This window comes from Gouania willdenowi, chromosome 6, assembly GCF_900634775.1.
Source record: "Gouania willdenowi chromosome 6, fGouWil2.1, whole genome shotgun sequence".
Classification (NCBI taxonomy): Eukaryota; Metazoa; Chordata; class Actinopteri; order Blenniiformes; family Gobiesocidae; genus Gouania; species Gouania willdenowi.
In genome coordinates, this window is record NC_041049.1 from 52,052,653 (window position 1) to 52,074,432 (window position 21,780).

Sequence of the window (21,780 nt, forward strand, 5' to 3'; positions counted from 1 at the left end):
ATGTTTATTTACCAAACAAATGTAACTTAAATCCAAAAAGGCAGGAGGTACAGGGAGCAAGAACCAAAACGTAGCAGGACACGAGGAGGGAAGACAATGACGTCAACAATGAACCAGCAAACACACTGTGTCCAAGCACTCAGCTATATAGTGGAGGAGGCCTGACTGGGAATGGGCCACAAATGGGTGAAAACATCAGGGCGCTAATCAGCCACCAACCAAGCACACAGAAATCACTGGGGGGGGTGGAACCACAAGTAGGAATACCTGAAACACAGACAAGAGTTAAACACAGGAGGCCAGACTCAAACCAAATAAACAAAGACAGAATAACTTAAAGAGGACCCCAAGGGCTAAATAACAAAACTACCTTCATAGTTTTTAAGTGTATTTTAAACTGGTAGCCTAACATTTCACAGTTTCACTTTAGTTAGATGGTAAGATCATAAGGGTATGGGCAGGGCGTTGCAAATTGAAACCACCAATGTCAACACCAATTACAATTCCATATGTTTCTGCTGGCAAGTGTTAATTATTTGACAAATAATCCACATCAATTTGTGTGATTTTATTTGAAAAGAAAATACACAAAGTGCTTAGGAAAAAAATGAAAGAAAACTCACATGGACATCCATAAGAGTGCAGGATAAAGATAATAAACTTCTAGTCACACCCCTCCCCATTGTTACTTTCCCTTTATTCACTCAGAGCATATGTAGGACAACAAAACAGAAGAGTATCAGATAAAAACTAAAAACAGCTCATGTTTATAAGCTTATTTTTCCATTACTCGCTTCCTTTTCAGAATTTGTTTTGAAAAATACAGATCAACTCTAATTTTAAAGTCTTTACACTGGCTCCCAGTCAGCCTCAGAATAGACTTTAAAGTTCTGCTGCTGGTGTATAAATGTGTGAATGGGTTTGGTCCAGAATCCATCAGTGACATGTTAGTCAGGTATGAACCCAGCAGGTCTCTCAGATCTATGGACACAGGTCAGATAGTGGAGCCCAGAGCTCACAGTAAACATGGTGATGCTGCTTTTAGTTGTTATGCTGCAAAGAAGTGGAACAAACTGCCAGCAGAGCTGAAGTCAACATCTAATGTGAACATTTTTAAATCAAAGTTAAAGGCACTTTTTTTCTCTCCCGCTTATGATGAATGAGAAATATTATCATTATTATTATATTATTATTATTCATCATTTTAATGTGATTTAAAATGTTTTTCTGTTACACTTTTTACTAACATAAACCATAAGTGCATGATCCCATAAAGCCATGTGCATGAAATGCGCTATACAAATACATTTGCCTTGCCTCGCCTCTAAACTTTTCAAATGATTTACAGTTTATCATTTTTTCCACTCCAACTGTTCCATAGATGAACTCTTCTGATACACTGAGTTTTTACATTACATGCTGTTTTTTGAAAATGCATATTCCCCAGAAATTTTTTTTCTCTTCCTATTTGAAACAGTTTTCGAATGCATTTTTGAAAATTTATTCCAATTTGCTTTGTGCTTGATTTGAATTGTTTTGAGATGATGATCCTTAGATTTTAGTGACTTTAGTTTGATGGTTTGTTCCAGCCAGGAGCTTTTCTGTTGAAAGAAAAACTAGTTTTTATTGCTCTTTTCCTCCAGTGCAACAATAATGAGATTTGATCCAATCTTAAACGTTTCTTAAATTTTGACCATTTTAAAATTTTCCACTTTTTGTCTATCTAAAGAGTTGTACCTCAGTTTATTACGGATGCATTGTAAATATTGTCTGGTGCACACAAACTTTATTTAAAAGAAGACCCCAAAATGACTGGAATTTGATAGTTTAACATGGAAAGTCATTAAATGATTCCCACTTATTTCCCCAGCAGTGTTTATGTATCACTGGTTAGGTATTACTGCTCTACAGGGGCTGCATGCTTGCCTTACATCATATCAGAGTTCAACAAATGCTACCTTATTATCAGACACCATGCTTTTACATCTCAGACAATATTAATAATTTCTACACTGGGGATATGAGCGAGTGTCCAGAAAAAAACCTGAAAATTAAAAATAAAAGTGAACTAAAAATGAAAATTACAGAATTTAATTACATCTTTAACCATTAGCTAATGATCATGTCGTTATGATTAGAGTGGAATAATACTCACACTTATTCAACTTTACAAGATACACTAGCCTGTATTAATGCCAAGTTGCTGTTTACAATGCTGGATGTTGTCAGAACGTTTCTACTCAGTGTTCTTTCTTTTTCAAAGGCAAATTCTCCAATAACAGTTACATTTATTTTTTTCAGGGTTAAAAATCAAATAATGCAGTTATTCTTAAGCTTTTGTTTTCCGTGAAACAGATTAATTAGGTGTGACTCAGTGGTAGTGAATCAGAGCTTTCTTCATAGAATAATTCAACATTGCAAAATAAAGTGCTTAGTGGTAAAGTCTGATAATAGCCTGAGTCAGCACAGCTAAAATCCAACCACACAAACTTTGATGCAATGGTACCACACCCTCAGGCTCCTTCTACAATGTAATGTTACTTCAAATCCTTCTAATCCAATATAATGTAATCTGAAAGAAATGGTTTGAACTGATTTTATCATAACTGTTTATAAATAAATGGTGAGAAAACAACATGATTCAAGTTTAGTTTATCAAAAAGATTTACAAGAATATTAAAAATGACTTGTTCTCTTTTGCAGCCATAAGATGCAAACTACTGACCCGTTAGCAGAAAGTGCTTTTTTCTTCTTTTTCTTAGCCTCACAAACACAAATTAAAAGATCTTAATTATGTTTTGAATTTTCCATCTTTGACCAGAACATTCGTCGACTAGAAGTCTTCCACCTCTAATTTCCAGGCACCTGTTGGTCTGTCTGTTCCTCAATTGTTTTCCCTACAAAACAAAAAAACAAATGAAGATTTTATGATGGGCAGCAATTCAATATTATTTGATTTTGGAATAAACATGGATTTATTTGGTTCTACCTGAGTGAAATCCCAGTATATTCCCATTTTTTCCTTCACAGCTTCTTTGCAGTTGTACAGGCCTGGTTCGTTCTCTTTATTCCCATCGTCAGCAAGACAGCGGTTGTCGTTGTACTTATGGGACTTGATGCTTCCAACATAGAGCTCACCAGTCTCTCTGTAATACGTGTGCTTTGAAAAGGAGCGTCAGGTATAGTGTTGAGTAGATTAACAGATGATTCAAATATCCAACACTGATGATTCTTACTTGTGGTCCATAATAGAAGCAGGCGTATGCAATGGGTGTGTGACCTGGGATTGGACCTTGGTCTATGCACATGCCAGAATCAAGATTCTTAAACTACCCCCCCCCCCCCCCAAAAAAAAAAAAAGTAAATACAAAATAATATGGGAGAAACAAAAAGATGAATGCAATGTAGCAGTGAAGTTTAAAACAGTTCTCACCCCTCCATAGGCAAGTATGTTATCCCAGGGGTCAAGCTGAGGATAGACATTCTCCAGGTACCACTTGAAAGGTTTGCATTGCAACTTTTCCCTTAGTTGTTTCCTCTCAGAGACATCTCCAATATCAACCCCATGATTCTACAGAAAAAACAAACAATTAAACCGTAATTCGCCCTCATCAGAATCAGAAGTAGTTTATTTAACCCAGAGGGAAATCACTTTCTTACAGAGGCTCGAGAATTTTACAAATGAAAAGAAACACTAAAAAAAAAAAAAAAAAAGAAAACATACATAAGTAAAAGACTGTTAATTAAATAAGGGTTAATTACAAGTGCACACATTACAGTAGAAAATTAACACATACATTTTCAAATAGAAAAGCCAACATTATATTTACTGCAAAATGTCTTCACGAAAATGTAATTTACCACAGCAATAGGGAAAAACAACAACTTTCTAGTACCTTAAATGGCAAATTCCAAGCTATGTTAATGTTGTGTTTATATTCATCCATCCAGATCTCAGCAACCCTTAAGGCATTTCTCTTCATAGTGACACTTAAGTCTGGCATGTAAGGCTTGTGGTTCCTCTCTATGTGGGCAATCTTGGAGCATGGAACTACTTCAACACTGCCACCACAAGTCCACACCTGTGGATGAGCAAAAAAGACATTCCTTTAACTTCATCTCTTCACTTTAACTTGAGCATTATGACACATTTAAAATAAAAACAACTGTTTACAACATAAAACTGAGCCGTATTTCACTTTCTGGACTTAAAGTGAATTAGATTAGTTAAAAAACAATAGTTTAACATGTTGTGCATCTCAGTTGATACAATTTTTTAGTATAAAAACAAATCTGCTTCATCATCACATTGTTACAGCAGATTGTGACTTACACGAATTCCAAGCTCAACATTTTCTCCACCGTATACTTTCATTCCTGTATCAAGAACTCCGATTTCTCCAAGAAACTTTCTATCAGCAGCTAGGATGCCCATGACAGAAGGACTCCTAAGAGGAAAAAATAAACCGTTATCCGAGTAATTCATCAAATTACTGAATATTTGCTCAAGTTTTAAAATCTGGTTTCAAGTTAACTTACTTTCCAGGTAATGACGCATCATTCAGTTTGTAATACTCAGGACTAAAGCTCTCATACATACACCACAGAGCCCAATCAAAGGCATGTGATGCTGAAGAGTAGGTAATGACCTTGAGATCATTGAATTGGACTTTGTCAAACACAGGCGATACCACCACTGTGCGATCCGCTTTGATCTGCGTGAGCAGAGGTTCAGCCCTGAGTGGAGAGAAAAAAAAAAAAAAGTTTTTATGAACTCATTATTAAACATCTCAACATTCCATGGGTCTGTATGCCTTAAAATGTGTAGGTAAAAAAACAAAGCCATCTACAAAAATATGGGTAACCAGTATTGTCTGAATCACATAAGACTTTCACTTCACTTTTACTTCAAAGGGGTTCCAGAAGGATTATTTAAAAAGTGGACAATCATGATATCCACCCTAGATATTGCTAACAAAAACAGTCTTGCGTACAAAACCTACTACCATAGCACTGTAGCGGTCAGAAAGGTTTTACTTACCGGACACCTGAAAACTAGGTATTGCACAACAGGTACTATTTTTGTTCAAATTTGTACAAATAAAACTGTTAAAATTGCGTTGAAATCTAAATTTGGGAAAGCAGACAATACAAACCAAGGTTGGTGGAAAAAAAAAAACAAAATATTGATCACAATGCAATCCAGGTCAGTGATCTTAATAGGGATATTTTAAATTTACTATACAATATTGAATGTTTTGAAAGGCTAATGTCAAATGGAAACTCAATCAAAAATCAAACAGATTATAATTAATAATTGAAATTTAGTTTGTAAATGACTTCCATAAATGGAATCAAATCAGCCGATTAACTCTATTGACCAGCTTTAATAGTAATAAAGTCTCTTTTTACAGTACTGGACTACTTGTACACCAATTCTAACCAAAGTGGGTAACATGATGAGTTTATAGAAATGCAGGCTTAAAAAAGCATCCTTATTGCCACATTGGGTGTGTGAACCAATTGATTAGATAATGTACGTATATATATATATATATATATATATATATAAAAAGAGTGGCTTTTTTCCCCTTGCGTTTCCCCTACATTCATACCATTTCTCATGAACCTCAATATGTGCATCCAGGATGGCAATCACATCAGCAGTAGCAGCTTTCCATCCTGACGCTCTGGCGTATGCAAGACCCTGCTGCACACTGTGTCGCACTCTGGTAAAACGGAGATTTGGGTTTTCTTGTTGAAGCGACTTTATGTAATTGTCCAACTCTTCTTTCAGGTCCTCTGATTACAAAGAGAACATCATGAGAAAAAGTGTAGCAAGAGCAGAGGAGGAAGGCAAGATTCTGATGAAAAAATCCAGTACCAATCAATCAATCAATCTTTTATTTATATAGCGCCAAATCATAACCAATGGTATCTCAAGACACTTTACTGTAGAGCAGTCTTAAGGACGGACTCTTCATTTTATGGATACACACATATGCATATATACGTATATACACATATGTATCCCACACCCAACATGAATTCATCATGGCGGCAAGGAAAACCTTCTGTTAAGCAGCAGGAACCTTGTGTGGATCCCATTCCTATGATGAACAGCCATCCACGTTATGCTGTGTTGGGTGTGTGCAGAGGAGAGGGTGGAGACAGAGCCGCTGAGACTCTGTAACTCCACACTGAGGATCCCACGGACCTGCAAGACAAAAGCCAGAAGGAGTACAGGAGCAAACACACAAGGGAAGAAGCAGACATAGAGGGAGTGTTTGAGAGAGGAATGGGACCCTCTCCGGTCCCTCTCTAGCCTAAATGACCTCTCTCTTAAAGCCCTCTCCAACCTCTCTCCAACCGAGCATGCCAGACACCCCCCCCCCCCCCCCGGCAGTCTATGCCTATTGCATCTTAATTATGAGCTATGAGCTGGTTCCTAACTAAAAGCTTTACCAAAGAGGAATGTTTAGAGCCTAACCTTAAAGGTAGAGAGGGTGTCTGCCCCCCGAACCGTGGTTGGTAGATGGTTCCAGAGAAGTGGGGCCTGATAACTGAAAGCTCTTCCTCCTATACTACTTTTAGAGACAAATGGGACAACGAGTAGTCCAGCATTTTGAGAGCGTAGTGTTCTGGGGGATTGTATGGCACTACAAGCTCCTTGAGATAGACTGGAGCCTGTCCATTTAGGGCTTTATAAGTGAGAAGAAGAATCTTGAATTCTATTCTATATTTTATGGGAAGCCAGTGCAGAGAGGCTAATATAGGAGTAATGTGATCTCTTCTCCTAGTTTTAGTCAGTACACGTGCTGCAGCATTTTGAACCAGCTGAAGTGTCTTAAGCGACTTGCTCGGGCAGCCTGCTAAAAGAGAATTACAATAATCCAGTCTAGAGGTAACAAAAGCATGGACTAGTTTTTCGGCGTCGCCCTGAGACAGGATAGATCTGATTTTAGCAATGTTACGGAGATGAAAGAAGGCAGTTCTTGAAGTTTGTTTTATGTGAGAGTTGAAGGATAAATCCTGATCAAATAGAACCCCAAGGTTTCTAACAGTTGTGCTTCGTGCCAGAGTAATGCCATCTAGGGCAGTTAGGCTAGCATAGGTTTCTCTAAGGTGTCGTGGGCCCAGTACAATGACCTCAGTCTTGTCTGAGTTGAGAAGAAGAAAATTTTGGTCCATCCAGGCCCGAATGTCCTTTAGACAGGCCTCAAGTTTAGATAGCTGATTTGTCTCACCTGGCTTCATTGATACATACAGTTGGGTATCATCAGCATAGCAGTGAAAGTTAAGTATTTTCTCATAACATTACCAAGGGGGAGCATATAGATACAGAAGAGGATTGGACCTAGCACAGAGCCCTGAGGAACCCCGTAGCTTACTTTAGTGTACACAGAAGACCTATTATTCACGTGTACAAACTGGTACCTATCAGATAGGTAGGACTTAAACCAGTTTAGGGCAGTCCCTGTGATTCCAAGTAATTCCTCTAATCTCTCTAGTAGAACATAATGATCTATAGTGTCAAAAGCTGCACTAAGATCTAATAAAACCAGCACTGAGAGTCGTCCTTCATCTGAAGCCCTGAGTAGATCATTAGTTACTTTAACTAAAGCAGTCTCTGTGCTGTGTTGAGCTCTAAAACCTGACTGGAAGTCCTCGAACAGGCTGTTGTTTTGAAGAAATTCACAGAGCTGAGCCGCCACAACTTTCTCAAGAATCTTTGAAATAAAAGGAAGATTAGATATAGGCCTGTAGTTTGCTAAAGTGCTGGAATCAAGAGTAGGTTTTTTGAGAAGGGGTATTCTACTTTGCTTTTTTGTTTTCGATGAACAATTTAGCTAATCAGCTGCAAAAGTTTTTTTTTAATTTTTACATCATCACTGGAAACTACATCCAAGTTACCATTAATGTGCCACACTTCAATTAAAAAATGAAAGTTTTTTACACAATGAGAACATTTAATATTGATAAATGCTGTGTATGAAATTGAAACCATACGAACCCCACCTACTGTAAATCATGTTGCATCAGTTATTAATTCTAAATAATCGGTAGGTAAACATAATATTTCAATACACCTTCACAAAAACAACTGCACCGTGCTCTCTCTCACACCAAATACAAATGTATTTGGGTATGAAGTAGTGCTGTTAATTGATCCTGGTCCAACATTTTAGTGAAAGTTGAAACCCGGCTATTACAATTGATTTTTGCTATTGACTGAGAACAAGACCATGTGACAATTTGGGACCATTTTGTGTCACAAACAAGCACCGTTAGCCACGCCCCTTTTATAAAAACTAGCACCTGTGGGTCTATAATCTGTGGTGAGTAGGTTGGATTGAGAGAAGAGTGAATAGAGAGGTATATTGAGTAATGAGTAGCTAGGTAACATAGCATAGATTGTTCATTGGAGATTTTATAATATAGACTGGGTGTGTCGTAACTGCTCCAGGAGCCCCGCCCATAATCAAGGGATTTTGGAAATTTCCCTCCGAGAGGCAGGTTAGGAGAAAGCAGGGGTTTAGTTACTCTTTAAGCAAGTTTTTGTACACAGTTTGGGTCTTTCACTACCAACCGACCATTGGAGCTGTTGTCATCCACCATGATTATTTCCTTGAGCAGGTGTCTTGGGGTGCGGTCGATGATGCTGCGCAGGGCTCTCTTTAGAATAGACAGGGCTTCATCAAGGTAAATAAGCACTACTCCAATATTTGGAAGGTTGTCTGGGTAAGTCTTGATCAAACACCTACACAAATAGAGACGTGTAATTACAGGGCCTTGGTGTTCTGCATTATAAGAACGAATAGAAACTGCAAACAGTGAACTGGGAGGAGGTCGTCAGTTTCTTAAAACTTTACATGTACATGACTAGGTCAATAAGTGTGTATCCTACCTGGGATCCCTGGTTTCAGGAAGAGGTCGGTCCAGAGGAAGCCGATCGCTGAGGAAAACATTGTAGCCATACTTCTCAAACAGAGCCTGGGCCTCTTTCTGGTCGTCCTCTGACAGGTTGGAGCCCCACTCATTGAACAGTGGAGACTTAGGAAACAGTTTACTGGACTTTTTCTCTGCAGCATGCTCTTCTTTGGCCTTAACCACTGGATCAGGTTGTTTATCCTGCTTCGGCTGCTCTTCGACAACAGAAACTTTTTTGTCCTTTCCACTTTCCTTCTTCAGCATCAGTTCCTGCTTCTGTTCTAAAGAATTGAATAAATTGGCTGAAAAACAATAAAAAAAATAAGGATAGACCAGCAGTTCTCAATCTTGTTTAACCCATCTACCCCCTTCATATTTTTGTCAAATCATTTGTACCCCATGTAAGTAGTTGCTGCCTAAATAATAACTTGGACTGTATCAGCTGCCCACAGACTACAAACAACTGTATTATAGGTCTCTTGGGACAGCTTACCTGAGCAGAGGGCTATCTGTGCATGAGCACTAAACTGACTACTTCCCTCGGAGATAAGAGATACACAATCAGGTTAAATAATTCGCCTGTTCTGCGGTTTTCTATAACTAATGGTTATGATTGACTGCCTCAAATATAATCTTTTTGGCACGGTTTGTTCTGGATGTAAAGTTTTTTACAGGACCATTGTTATTGTTTGAATTAACTTCCACTAACAAATGGGTGTAAATGTCCCCTATTTCAGCACAGGGTAGTTTGATTTCACAAGATAGGACAATAAAACAGCCCATTATCACGTAGGGAATAATTGGGGTTCTACCCACTACAGGGTTTATTTGTTCTTTTTTTCTTTTCTTTTTTTAAATTATTATTAATTTTATAATTATTATTAATATTTTTTTCTCTTCTCATTTCCCACTACTATGCTAAGACAAGGGTTGCATTATTCTTTACTTGTGATTTTTGATTGAATGAATGTCTTAGCAGCAGACTCAAGGTCAATAGAAAGACTATTACATACAAAAATCAAATAAGAACAATTCAAATGAACATTAGACAAGGCATTTGTTTCATTTAGTATATATTTATGCTGACATAACCTACAAGTGCATTTCAGCTACTAGCAGTGTTCATAACACTGGTAGTAGCTGATTAAGAGTCTTAATTAATTTAAGATAATGTCTAGCACAGACACACACACGTAGGGGTGGGGGATAGGGGGGAAAAAAAAAAAAAAAAAATCATATCACATTTATTCACTATTTCAAAGTTATTTAGCAATAAAACAAACCAATTCACCTACTTAAAAACATCATCCTAAATGGAAAAAAGGAATAAAAGGTAATTCAAGTCAAGGTAATTAAAAAAAAAAAAAAAAAATGTAATAATGATGTGATTTTACAAAGAATAAATCGTGATATGATTTTTTTCCCCTTATCGCCCACCCCTATGTGTGTGTCTGTGCTAGACATTAACTTAAATTAATGAAAACTCTTATTCAGCTACTACCAGTGTTATGAAGACTGCTAGTAGCTGAATTGCACTTGTAGGTTATATCAGCATAAGTACATAGTAAATGAAACAAATGCCTTGTCTAATGTTCATTTGAACTGTTCTTATCTGATTATTTTTGTATGCAATTGTGTTTTTCTATGAACCTTGAGTCTGCTGCTAAGACATTCATTCAATCAAAAATCACTTGATGTTTTAATGTTTTTCACATGAATTGTTTTTTGATGACCTCCTTTCTGTTGCAGACAAGGAGAGCTGAGGTAAAGGTAGCGCTGCCTTGGGCCACAGTGTTTTAAGTGAGAGCCCCCTCTCTCTGTCATCAAGGCATCAAAATCTGCGACAAACACCTACAACATGAGACATGTCCCCAGCTAAATGATGGAGAGTTGGTTTAAATGAAATATTGACAAATAAATGTATTTTGTCAAAAATCTCATTAGTTTTCATTTCTAATTTGTGGTTGATTAAAACTAGCATTAGGAGGCCACAGTGCAGGAAGAGCCACTGACATGGAGGTGAGGACATCAGTCTTAAGGTAGAAATCAATGTTAAAACAGGGCAAAGCCATGCTAAAAAAGGCCACATTTTTTTTCGTCGGAACACATCATGTCACTAAAGTCTCACTCTTGTAATTTTCTGAAACTTGGCAGCCCTGCTTACTTAAAGGCTGCAGTAGTCAGGTCTAAAATGGTTTATTGTAATATTACCTCACACTAGATGGACAGTTAGGGTAGATGACAAATGCAGTTTTTAGGTATTTAACGTGGAATACTAAAGACATTAATGTTCTAACAAAATGAAAAAAGGTACTTAACTTCCAGAAAAATCATAAAATAGAGCTTTTTTGCAGGAGACACATTTGACTGACCAAGAACATGCCAAACTAACCAGAGAATGGCAAGGATAAGGTTTTTTATGGATCCTACACATCTCAATCGAGGTGAGTTGCCACTCTGATTGGGGAAAATGTCCCTTTGCATGTAGATAATGCTGAGAAAGACAAAGATGGCAGATTCTTGATACTAAAAGGCTTTATAATGGGTGAACCTATTACTCTGATTAATGCTTATAGCCCCAATTATGAATGCCCTCAATTCTTTCAAAAATCCTTTTTCACGCTTGCATGTACCTCATTTCGCTTGTCATAGGTGGGGATTTGAATCTAGTTCTGGACCCAGAAAAGGACCAATCATTCTCTAATCCCAAAACTCTAACCCAAGCAGCCAAGACACTTAGAGGAATGGTCGACCTCAAACTGGTGGACATTTGGAGGGAATTGCATAAAACACTACGTGAGCGAGTACTCATTCTACTCACATGCTCATAATAGTTATTCCAGAATCAATGTTTCTTATTCATAGTGAACAAAAAAAAAAAATCCACCTTGCAGATTCCTGCGAATACCTAGCTATGACTCACTCAGATCACGCCTTATGATCCTTATGGCTTATAAGAATATCTCAAGGCGTTTAAGAGTGTGGCGATTTCCCACACACCTACTCAATGACCATGTTAAACGAATCAAGAATAATATTGGCAGCTTTCTCAGCACGAATAATGGGACTGCCTCACCATCCATTGTGTGGGAATCCTTAAAGGCTTAAATGCGAGGTGAAACTGTAAGCTATGCATAGAAAAAGCAGCAGCATCTGTTAAAAACCAAGACGCTTGAAAGATTAAGATTCTTGAGAGGAAACATTTTCAAAATTGAAATGAACATGGGGACAAATGTGGAAAATTGTTAGCCTGGCAGATCCGGAAAGGGGACAGTTCAAGATGTATCCCTTCAATTAAGACCAAGGCAGGTGCCACTATAGTCCATGAACCTAAATTAATTAATGAAGCCTTTAAGGACTTCTATGTGGAGTTATACTCCTCATAGGGTGTGGATAGTTAGAAAATTGATAATTTTTCTGGAGGGAATTACGATGCCCGAAGTGGCTGAGGGGACATGGGACGATCAGGAGGTGGAGATCACTAATCAGGAAGTTTTGAAAGCAATAGGAAAGCTTTCGGACAGGAAATCACCGGCACCAGATGGTTTCCCCATGGACCTCTACAAAGCTTTTGCATCTGATCTCATTACACTGCTAACAAGCATGTTCACACATGCAACTGGGATTAACCAGCTACCCAAAGCATTAGAACAGGCCCTGATCATAGTCTTGCAGAAGCCAAGCAAGGATCCAAAACTGTTCTGTCCTGTCATCTGAATTTAAGACATTTATCAAGGTTATAGGCTCTAGATTGGAAAAGGTATTGCCTAATCTTATAGATAAGGACCAAACCAGTTTCATTAAAAATTGCTTTTCATCTGACAACATACTTAGATTTCTAAATATTATATATTGTGCTAAAGACATTAACACCCCTGTAGTTGCCTTTCATTAGATGCTGAAAAGGCATTTGATTGCCTTGAGTGGCCTTTCCTCTTCGCAGTCTTGGAAAAAATTAACTTTGGTCCAAATTTAGTACAAATGATTCAGATACTCTTCCTCAACCCATCAGCGATGATTCAGACAAATACTTATATATTGTCTCTTTTCCCCTTATCACGGGGTACACGTCAGGGCTGTCCCTAGTCCCTACTGCTTTATTCTCTGGCTATTGTGCCCCTCGCAATTGTTATAAGAACACATTCTACTATACAGGGTGTTGTGGTTCAATAATAAAACACATGACAAAAATATGGCATGATATCAGAATAAAGTTTCAAAGTGTCCAGAAAATATATAGACCTACACCCATTCCATTTTAATCCTGCTTTACCTGAGTCACTGAGAGACGTAATTACAAAAGACTGGTATAACAGAGGTATATGTATGTTTGGACACCTATATGAGCTAGATCATCTGAAGTCCTTTGAACAATTAAAATCCTTCTACGGCCTTCCTTCAAATAATTTTTTTTTTAAACTTTCTGCAAATCAGGGACTATATCAGAGTGCAGCAGGGAGGGAAATTTGTTCCTTTGGAAGATTTTCAGATAGACAAGAAAAACATTATCCTAAAGGTTTTCTGTCCTTTAGCCTAGAAGAGGCTCATGCCCCTGATGGAAAAAGTTCTCAGTGCAAGGGTTAAATGGGAAACGGTCATGGGTGAGGATTTTGAGGACGTTGATTGGAATTTGATTTGTGGTAGCTCTCAATCATTATCCTACAACAGCTGGCACAAACAACTACAGTTCAACCTTATGCACAGAGTTTATTATACATCTGAACGCCTCCATAAGATAAGTAGTAGCTACTCAGAACTCTGCCCGAGGTGCAAAGCTGAATCAGAATCTCTTATACATCTGTTCTGGACATCATCACAAAAGTAGTAGAGATGGAGATCCCAACCAATCCAAGATTGATATTGCTGGGGGACTGCTCAGTTTTGCCACCTGACCAAAGGGGCTACACTCGGTATGTCAGACTAGCCCTGATAGCGGCTAACAAATGCAAAGCCATTTGCTGGAAAAGTGAGGAGCCACCTGGGGTATCCCTGTGGATTAAAGAACTGGCATCATACTTACCTTCTGAAAAGATTATGTTTAACCTCAAGAGGAAGCCATCTCTTTTTGACAAATGCTGGGGAGACTTTATAACCTTTTTACAAGTTACGATACCCATACCTGACGCGACACTGCAGGGAGCTTCGGCCTTACTTTGCTATTAAATTTTGCAAACTTAAATTACATATTTATTTTTTCTCTTTTTATTTTAATTAATATTATTATTTTTATTTTTTAACTGTTATTATTTTCATTTTATTTATTTATTTATTTTTTGTCATTTGTATTTTCCTTGAGTAAATGCAATACTGAACACTTAATACCACTAATATTACTATTATGTTGTAGTTTACTGTCTGTGGAGGATCGAGGGTGGGGGGTTATGGGTAATGTGGTTTGCATTGAATGTTCTGTACGGACTGTTTTCTCTATCTGTATGAAAAAAAGGAAAACTCAATAAACAGTGATTAAAAAAATGTCAGGCTCTCCTAAACCCCAAAATATGTCTCCCACATTCGTTACCTAAAGCTTAATGTACAAATTCGAAAGAGTGAGTGTAATTTAAAGTGTAATTTAGTTTAACAACTTTTTTGTGATTACTTCAATAATTAAATGCATTTTGGAGCCAATTATTGCCTCCTATTATCAGAAGTGTGATAAAATGGCCTCTACAGCTCAAAATAATCATGTTTCAATAAATTACAAGAAAATTTAGCATTTTATTGAGCAATAGTACTGTTAGTTTGTCGAGAATTTGTCCAAAAAAAAAAAAAAAAAAAAAAAAAAAAGCCTAAAAAGGAACAATATTTCCTGGTTATTTTTAAATTAATTGTTAAATCTGTTCGAGTACCCCCTACAATGTGCCCCAGTAAGGGAGCCACTGGGCACTACCGGTAAAGTCAGCGGAAATTCTGAATTTCTTTCTTTTTTTTACCCCCACTGATAGCTGATAAAAGACATTTATTTTAAAACAAGGCCACCACTCTTAGTTTAAGGTCTTTTTTTCTTTTTTTAAAAAAAAATCATAGATCAGTGTACAAAAAACAAACAAAATACTATATTCAGTCTAATCCCAGGTTTGTCTTTCTAAATGTTGATACCATATTTTTTTTTTTTTTTGAGAAAATGAATATTGTATCTAAATATCAGCCTTAAAAATAATTAAAAATAATTGGTTGACCCTTACAAAAACTTCATATTGGTTATCATTTTATAATATTAATATGATCTATTAATTATCAAACAAAAGAGGAAAAAATGGAGTAAAGTTCTTACAATGAACACATTTGAAATCTTCATATTCTAAATAGCTTTAAAGGACAACCCGTTTTACCGTTTCTATTCATTTATAGTTGAAATTAAAGTAAGAATGTCACATAATTCATCATGCATCTATTTTGTTCGTCAGGTGTTTATGGGATATCTTTTTTATTTTATTTTTTTTTTTTTAAAGTGAACACCAAGCAGCCACAACTCAATAAGAATATATCATAACCAACATCAATATGATCAAAACATGCCCCTCGGCAAATAAAATGCAAATACAGACTCAACTCATACCAGTCTAAAATAAAAACCAAATCATGTCATTCATCAAAAAAATATTTCTCTGTGCATGAACTTTACATCAATTTTTGAAAACATCAAACTAGAACAGTCTAAACCAGTGTTTTTCAAATGAGGGTACATGGGGGTACTACACGGGGTACCAGAGAGAGATTAGCAAATTAAAGCATAAAAATATTGGGTTTTATAATGTTAATTTTAGTTAAATATTATGTTCATAATAATGATGATATTTGGATTAGAACAAAAACAAGAGTACAAGAGTCAGTCTTGGAAGCAAAAAGTTGTAGTTTGACAAAAGAGGGTACTTTGATTCAGAAATAAGAGAAAATGGATACTTGAGCAAAAAATTTCAATATTTTTGGCAAAAGAAAAAAAAAAAAAAACCCCACTAATAGACATCCATTTTACAGCTGGTAAATAACAGTCAAATAAAAACACGTACATGTATTTTTCAACAGTATTAGCATGTCACATTTTCTGGCAGCAATGGAGACCTTTGGACATTGTCTACTGAAGTTGAAAAGACATGGACAGAAAGGTATGTTTCAGTCAGCAACAGTAGGTATGAGAAAAACGGACCCATTTATTATTAACCAAATGGTTACATACATTTTAACCTTCAACATAATATCTACAGTATTCTACAATTGAATAAATATAATATATATCGGAGATTTTAGATGCAGTCCAATAAAATCCGATATTCGTTTTCTGGCTGATATCGGACCGATATCAATATCGGATCGGAACACCTCTAACATTTTCAATTGTCCATGTTCAATTACAATTACAGAAAGTAAATTACAACTACATTCTCAATTACTGAGCCTAAATCACCTAATAAAAGTTACCCTTCTTGTGTTAGCATCTCTTATGAAAACGGGTCCTAAATCAGCTATAAAATACACTAGAAACAAATATCTATGATCTAGTTTATTCCCTATCTATTGCCTACCTTGTTAGGCTTCCTAATCATTGAAAATATAGGTCGTAATATTTTTGGTGTGGACGTCTGAGCCTTTTTTCTGTCGTTAAATCCCTCGATTTATTTATTTTTTAATTGTAAAATGTGGGAAAGATTGATATGACATATTTTAATAATTGTTAACTACATATGTGTAAAACTGTACATAGAACTGTAAAATGGTTTCTCAGTTTTGCATTAAATTATAGTTGACAATTTAAAAATACACATCTATATACATAATTTACAATTACAAAGTCAATGATCTAAACGCAATTACAATTTAATTACGATTATGACAGCAACGTGTAATTAAATTACAATTACAATATCGCCATAATTAATTATCAATTATGCGATTACAATTATAATTGACCCTAACCCTAAATCTTATTTTTAATGAGGTGAACCCTAACCGTAGTCCTGCACTTAAATGTGTAAATATAACGGACTCACAAAGGTTGCTGACGCTGTCCTCCAGGTGTAAGAACCTCACGTTGATCTGCGTCTCTTTCCGCTCGTTGTTTGAAAACATTTTCAGCTCATTCCCACTTCTCAGAAAGAAGCTGGCCATCAGAACCAGAACCAGTCCTCCTACAGCGAACAGCGGCCGCTTCAACCACACCGCCCTCACCCTCATACCGACAGACAGACAGAGACTGGACTCTCACACACACACGGACCTCAGGTCAGTGCTGGATGTCAGTAAACCAATAGACCCTGTGAACATGTGAGTCTGTGAATGAGCTGCAGCCCAAATTAAACACAGGTGCACCAATCACCTGAATGACGTCAGCAAACTATTAGGATTTTTTTTTTTTTTTTTTTTTTTTTTTTTAAATGGCGGTTGACATCCTGAACATAATTGATGTCAACACCCACTGTGTTATGATGAGAGAATCAGAGGGATATTGTGCAAAATCATGATAGGGATAAAGCCTGAAAAAACTGGATAAACTTTTCCCCTTGTCTCTATAGCTAACCTGTAACCATGGTGATTTAGCCTCTACAGGTAACCTGTAACCATGGTGATTTAGTCTCTATAGCTAACCTGTATCCATGGTGATTTAGCCTCTACAGGTAACCTGTAACCATGGTGATTTAGTCTCTATAGCTAACCTGTAACCATGGTGATTTAGCCTCTACAGTTAACCTGTAACCATGGTGATTTAGCCTCTACAGTTAACCTGTAACCATGGTGATTTAGACTCTACAGGTAACCTGTAACCATGGTGATTTAGTCTCTATAGCTAACCTGTAACCATGGTGATTTAGCCTCTACAGTTAACCTGTAACCATGGTGATTTAGCCTCTACAGTTAACCTGTAACATGTTGATTTAGTCTCTACAGCAGGGGTCTTCAACGTTTTCCAGGCCAAGGACCCCCAAACTGATGGAGAGATGGAGCTTATATATATTGTATAAAATTGTGTTTTATATTAAACTGGTCTTATAGTGCCATGTATAAATGTACTATTGTGCATTCAATACTAAGATATTCAAATAACACACAGGTTTATATATTCTTGTTTTTAGTTTAAACATGTGCAAGGTACAGTGAGTAGGGTGGCCATGCCACTGCCATTCATACACATAACAAAACATAATAAACTGATACCTGCCAAGATCAACAATGTCTGTCAAATTGCATGTAACAATATTTTGCATAAAAGCTGTTCAAATGGACATTTTTGTTCAACATAAATGTGGAAACGAAAATTATTGATGCTTGTTAGTGCCACTGGCATGCATAAACATATGTTATCTTGCATACAATACTGAACTATTAACATAATTGACAGATTCATGTTTTAATTTTAAACATACATGTAGTATGGGCAGTGAATCCTCAAACCAGCTATGGATGGCATACATTACTCACTAATGTATGATGGGACAGGTGAATGAACCAGTGCCCAGCTTGAAAGAGCTCCTGTGTGTCGCTGAACGTGTGCATTGCTGACTGAAAGACATCTTCTGTCTCCATTTATCTGTTCACTACAGTGTGTTGGATTCATGTTAATGTGTATTTAAAGACATTTCAATTTATTGAAAAAATTGTGGAGGGAATATAAAAAATTGTCTAATTTAAAAAAAAAAAAAAAAAAAAAAAAGTCTAATTAACCAAAACTTTCGCGACCCCCCTGCAGTACCTCCGCGGACCCCCTGTTGAAGACAACTGCTCTACAGCAAACCTGTAACCATGGTGATTTAGCCTCTACAGTTAACCTGTAACCATGGTGATTTAGCCTCTACAGGTAACCTGTAACCATGGTGTTTTAGCCTCTACAGCTAACCTGTAACCATGGTGATTTAGCCTCTACAGCTAACCTGTAACCATGGTGATTTAGCCTCTACAGCTAACCTGTAACCATGGTGATTTAGTCTCTACAGCTAACCTGCTGCAGAGCAGGATAACAACCAGGATAAAGTTTGCTGCTGCTGTGAGAAATGAGTGTTTTACACAATGTCCATTGTTTTTATACGTGTTTCTTCACCCAGATATTATTAACAGTCATTTAATTTGTCCGTTGACTTTTGGTTTTAATATTTTTCATTATCATAGTTTATATATAAAGACGAAAAGAACATATGAAAAGACTATATTTGAGCAATGAAAGAGAGAAGGCAGACGGTTTATTAGAAATATTTTCCCTATTAATAAAACACCATGCGATGAACGCCCACTTATCTCAAACATCAACAGCCAGCTTCACTAAGCCTCGTCTCACTTTATCCAGCCTCGGCAAATGTACAACCAATTTATCCAAGATAGCGCCAACCAGACTTTGTCTAACCACGCATTCTCCTTTATCCTGGATGTATTTATCCGACTTTTGCGCAATACCCCCAGGACTAAGAGGACCGACTAACTTGAAAAAATGAAAATAACTAAAGTAAATAATACTTTTGACCCTCCATCCTTCTGTAGTTCCATAATCTTTTCACTCGTTTCACTCCTTTAATCTCTTTTTCCAGCTTATCCAAATTCTCCTCAATTGCAATCCCAGTTATTACTCCTCGTGTTACTCCGTTATCTCCAATCACAAACCTATCCCAAACCATCCTTCCACACACTTTCTTCATTTTAATTGCCTTATCTTTTTGTTCCTTTGTTTTGCAAATAACTAGCAAACTACCATCCCTCACAAACCTCGCCATCTCAATCTCTCCCACTTTACTCTTTAAAGGGGCAGTTTTCTGAAAAATGGACTTTATAATGGTTTTGCGACAGTGATAAATATCCCTTTAGCCTCATTCAGAGGGTCAAAGTTGAAAAACTTCTGTTTCCTCTCTTCCTTGTTATTCCACATTTTGTAAAAAGTCAGCTCCAAATGAGCGAGTTGGATTTTTCTCATGTTGTGACGTCACAACGTCAAAACTCCTCCTCCTGATAATTATGGCTCCTCCTACTCGATATAAGAACGTGAGCTCCTCCCTATCAGAGGTAAAACAAACATAGCGAAGGCAGGTTGCAACCTACCTTACAGTTAATATCTTTATATTCAGTATATACATAGATAATTCAATTCAATTCAATTCAATTCAACTTTATTTATATAGCGCAAAATACAACAGTCATCTCAAAGCGCTGAACAAAATATAAAGTCCATAGTAAAAAAGAAGAAAGAACCCAACAAGATCCAGTATATAGATAAACCGAAGAGCGCTCACGATCAGTTCTAATTTTTGTAGCCATTATACCACCTTGTATAGCCTTTATGGGATGATCTGACGTGTTTGTGACCCAATAAATAACTCGGTCCAAACTCCTGCACACCCGCCAACTGTAGCTTCAACATTATTTGAATGAAGTTTGTTCAGTTTTTCTCCTTACCACCCTCTCTCTATCCTTACCACTACTTTCCTCTAAATCCCGTTTATTCTTAATCCCTGCTGTGCCGTCATTTCTTCCTCGATTTATTTTTCCTCAGAAATAAATCTATTAATTCAGGAGGCACTAAATACTGTTTCATTCCACAAAATGAGATTCTTTATAATATGTGTTATCAATTGTTCATTCCATAATTACGCTCTATAGTGGTTTTTTCATAGTATTCTGACTAAAATGTTCTAGTCAGACACAGGAGGTACTTGGATTCAGAAATAAGAGAAAGGGGTACTTGAGCCAAAGAAGTCTGAGAACCACTGCTCTAGACCAGTATTTCCCAATCTTTGTGTCAGGACTTACAATGGATCATGGAGGATGTTCTTTGTGTTAATATTAATTGATAAAGGAAAATCAATGTTAATGGAAATTAGCCATAGGGTAGTAGGCTATTATGTCTATAGCAGGGCCAACAGAGCAGCTGCTGAATCTATCTCCTAAACTTCTACCTTATACTATCAGTATTATTGGCACTGCTCTCATCTGAGCCCAGTCCTCTATCATAAAAAAACAACCTCTGACCATTTCCTCAATAGTCCTTGGTACTATTCCCTCATGAATATCTCACATGTATCTATCTCACTTATGCTATGTTGACAAGAACAAAATCTACATGATTCCTACCCAACCCCAACTCATCCAGTATCCAACACTTTTACCAACCTTGGTGTTCAGTTTAATCCCTGCTGTCATGTTCTTTGACTCCCACATTAAACAATATATTTCATTCAACGGCCACAATAATCCACACCTTTATCTCTGCTGGATTGGACAACTGCAATTATTTTTTCCTTAGAGTACAACCGAAAATTTAACAACCACAAAACACAAACACATCTATGTTTTCTCTACTAGGATACAGCACAGTGTTTGGTTATGTAATATTGATTGTTTTGTGTATGTATGGACTAGTTAGTAGAATCCTCAGGATGGAATCACCTGGGAATGCTTTTGACGTATTAAAATTCCTCATCTTTACATTTAAAGGTACTTAAAGTTAGATTTTTGAAGTAATCACAGCGTGTATCATGCTGCATGGATATAAATGAACTGCATCACTCTTTATTTAAAGTTACTAGATTCTACTCACATAGTTTGTTCAGCATGACTTCAACCCTTTCCAGTTTTTTCTGCAACAAATCCGAACCCTTAGCTTGTTTAAGTGACGTCTGCCCAGCCCTCCAACCTGTCAGTGTGAAAACGATGACAAAAAAAATGGCTCCAATTGTAATAACCTTTTGCAGATAAATCTTCATTGTGTTTTCTTTCCCGTTGGATCAGATTTAAGTGAAGGAAGAACTATCTGTGTCATTACAACTCCTCATTTATAGGATTTATGGCTCGTGCAGTTGAACAACCCACCTTATCACAGAGATAGCATTTATTAATTAATCCCTGAGAGTCTGCAGGTGAAGAGTTCTTTAACAT

The 21,780-nt window shown here is 36.8% G+C and overlaps 1 protein-coding gene across 1 annotated transcript; it reads right to left on the reverse strand.

The window, feature by feature from the left end:
• Positions 1-1,111: 1,111 nt before the first annotated feature.
• LOC114464888 (probable polypeptide N-acetylgalactosaminyltransferase 8) lies at positions 1,112-21,668 on the reverse strand. Its single transcript, XM_028449539.1, has 11 exons — positions 21,443-21,668; positions 8,909-9,233; positions 8,595-8,761; positions 5,616-5,802; positions 4,540-4,737; positions 4,334-4,448; positions 3,897-4,082; positions 3,434-3,571; positions 3,237-3,329; positions 2,990-3,160; positions 1,112-2,897 (listed from the first exon to the last, which is right to left on the reverse strand). Exons 1-11 carry the CDS (start codon positions 21,606-21,608, stop codon positions 2,778-2,780), a joined length of 1,866 nt encoding a protein of 621 aa, XP_028305340.1. The 5' UTR covers positions 21,609-21,668; the 3' UTR covers positions 1,112-2,777.
• Between the last annotated feature and the right edge of the window lie 112 nt (positions 21,669-21,780).

Excerpts from the sequence above, each read along its gene's own strand:
- LOC114464888 (XM_028449539.1), bottom strand. The coding sequence starts at position 21,608 with ATGAAGATTTATCTGCAAAAGGTTATTACAATTGGAGCCATTTTTTTT. Across the intron at positions 8,762-8,908 it reads CCTGAAACCAGGGATCCCAG|GTGTTTGATCAAGACTTACC; the intron begins GTAGGATACACA and ends CTATTTGTGTAG. Across the intron at positions 4,449-4,539 it reads GATGCGTCATTACCTGGAAA|GAGTCCTTCTGTCATGGGCA; the intron begins GTAAGTTAACTT and ends TTTTCCTCTTAG.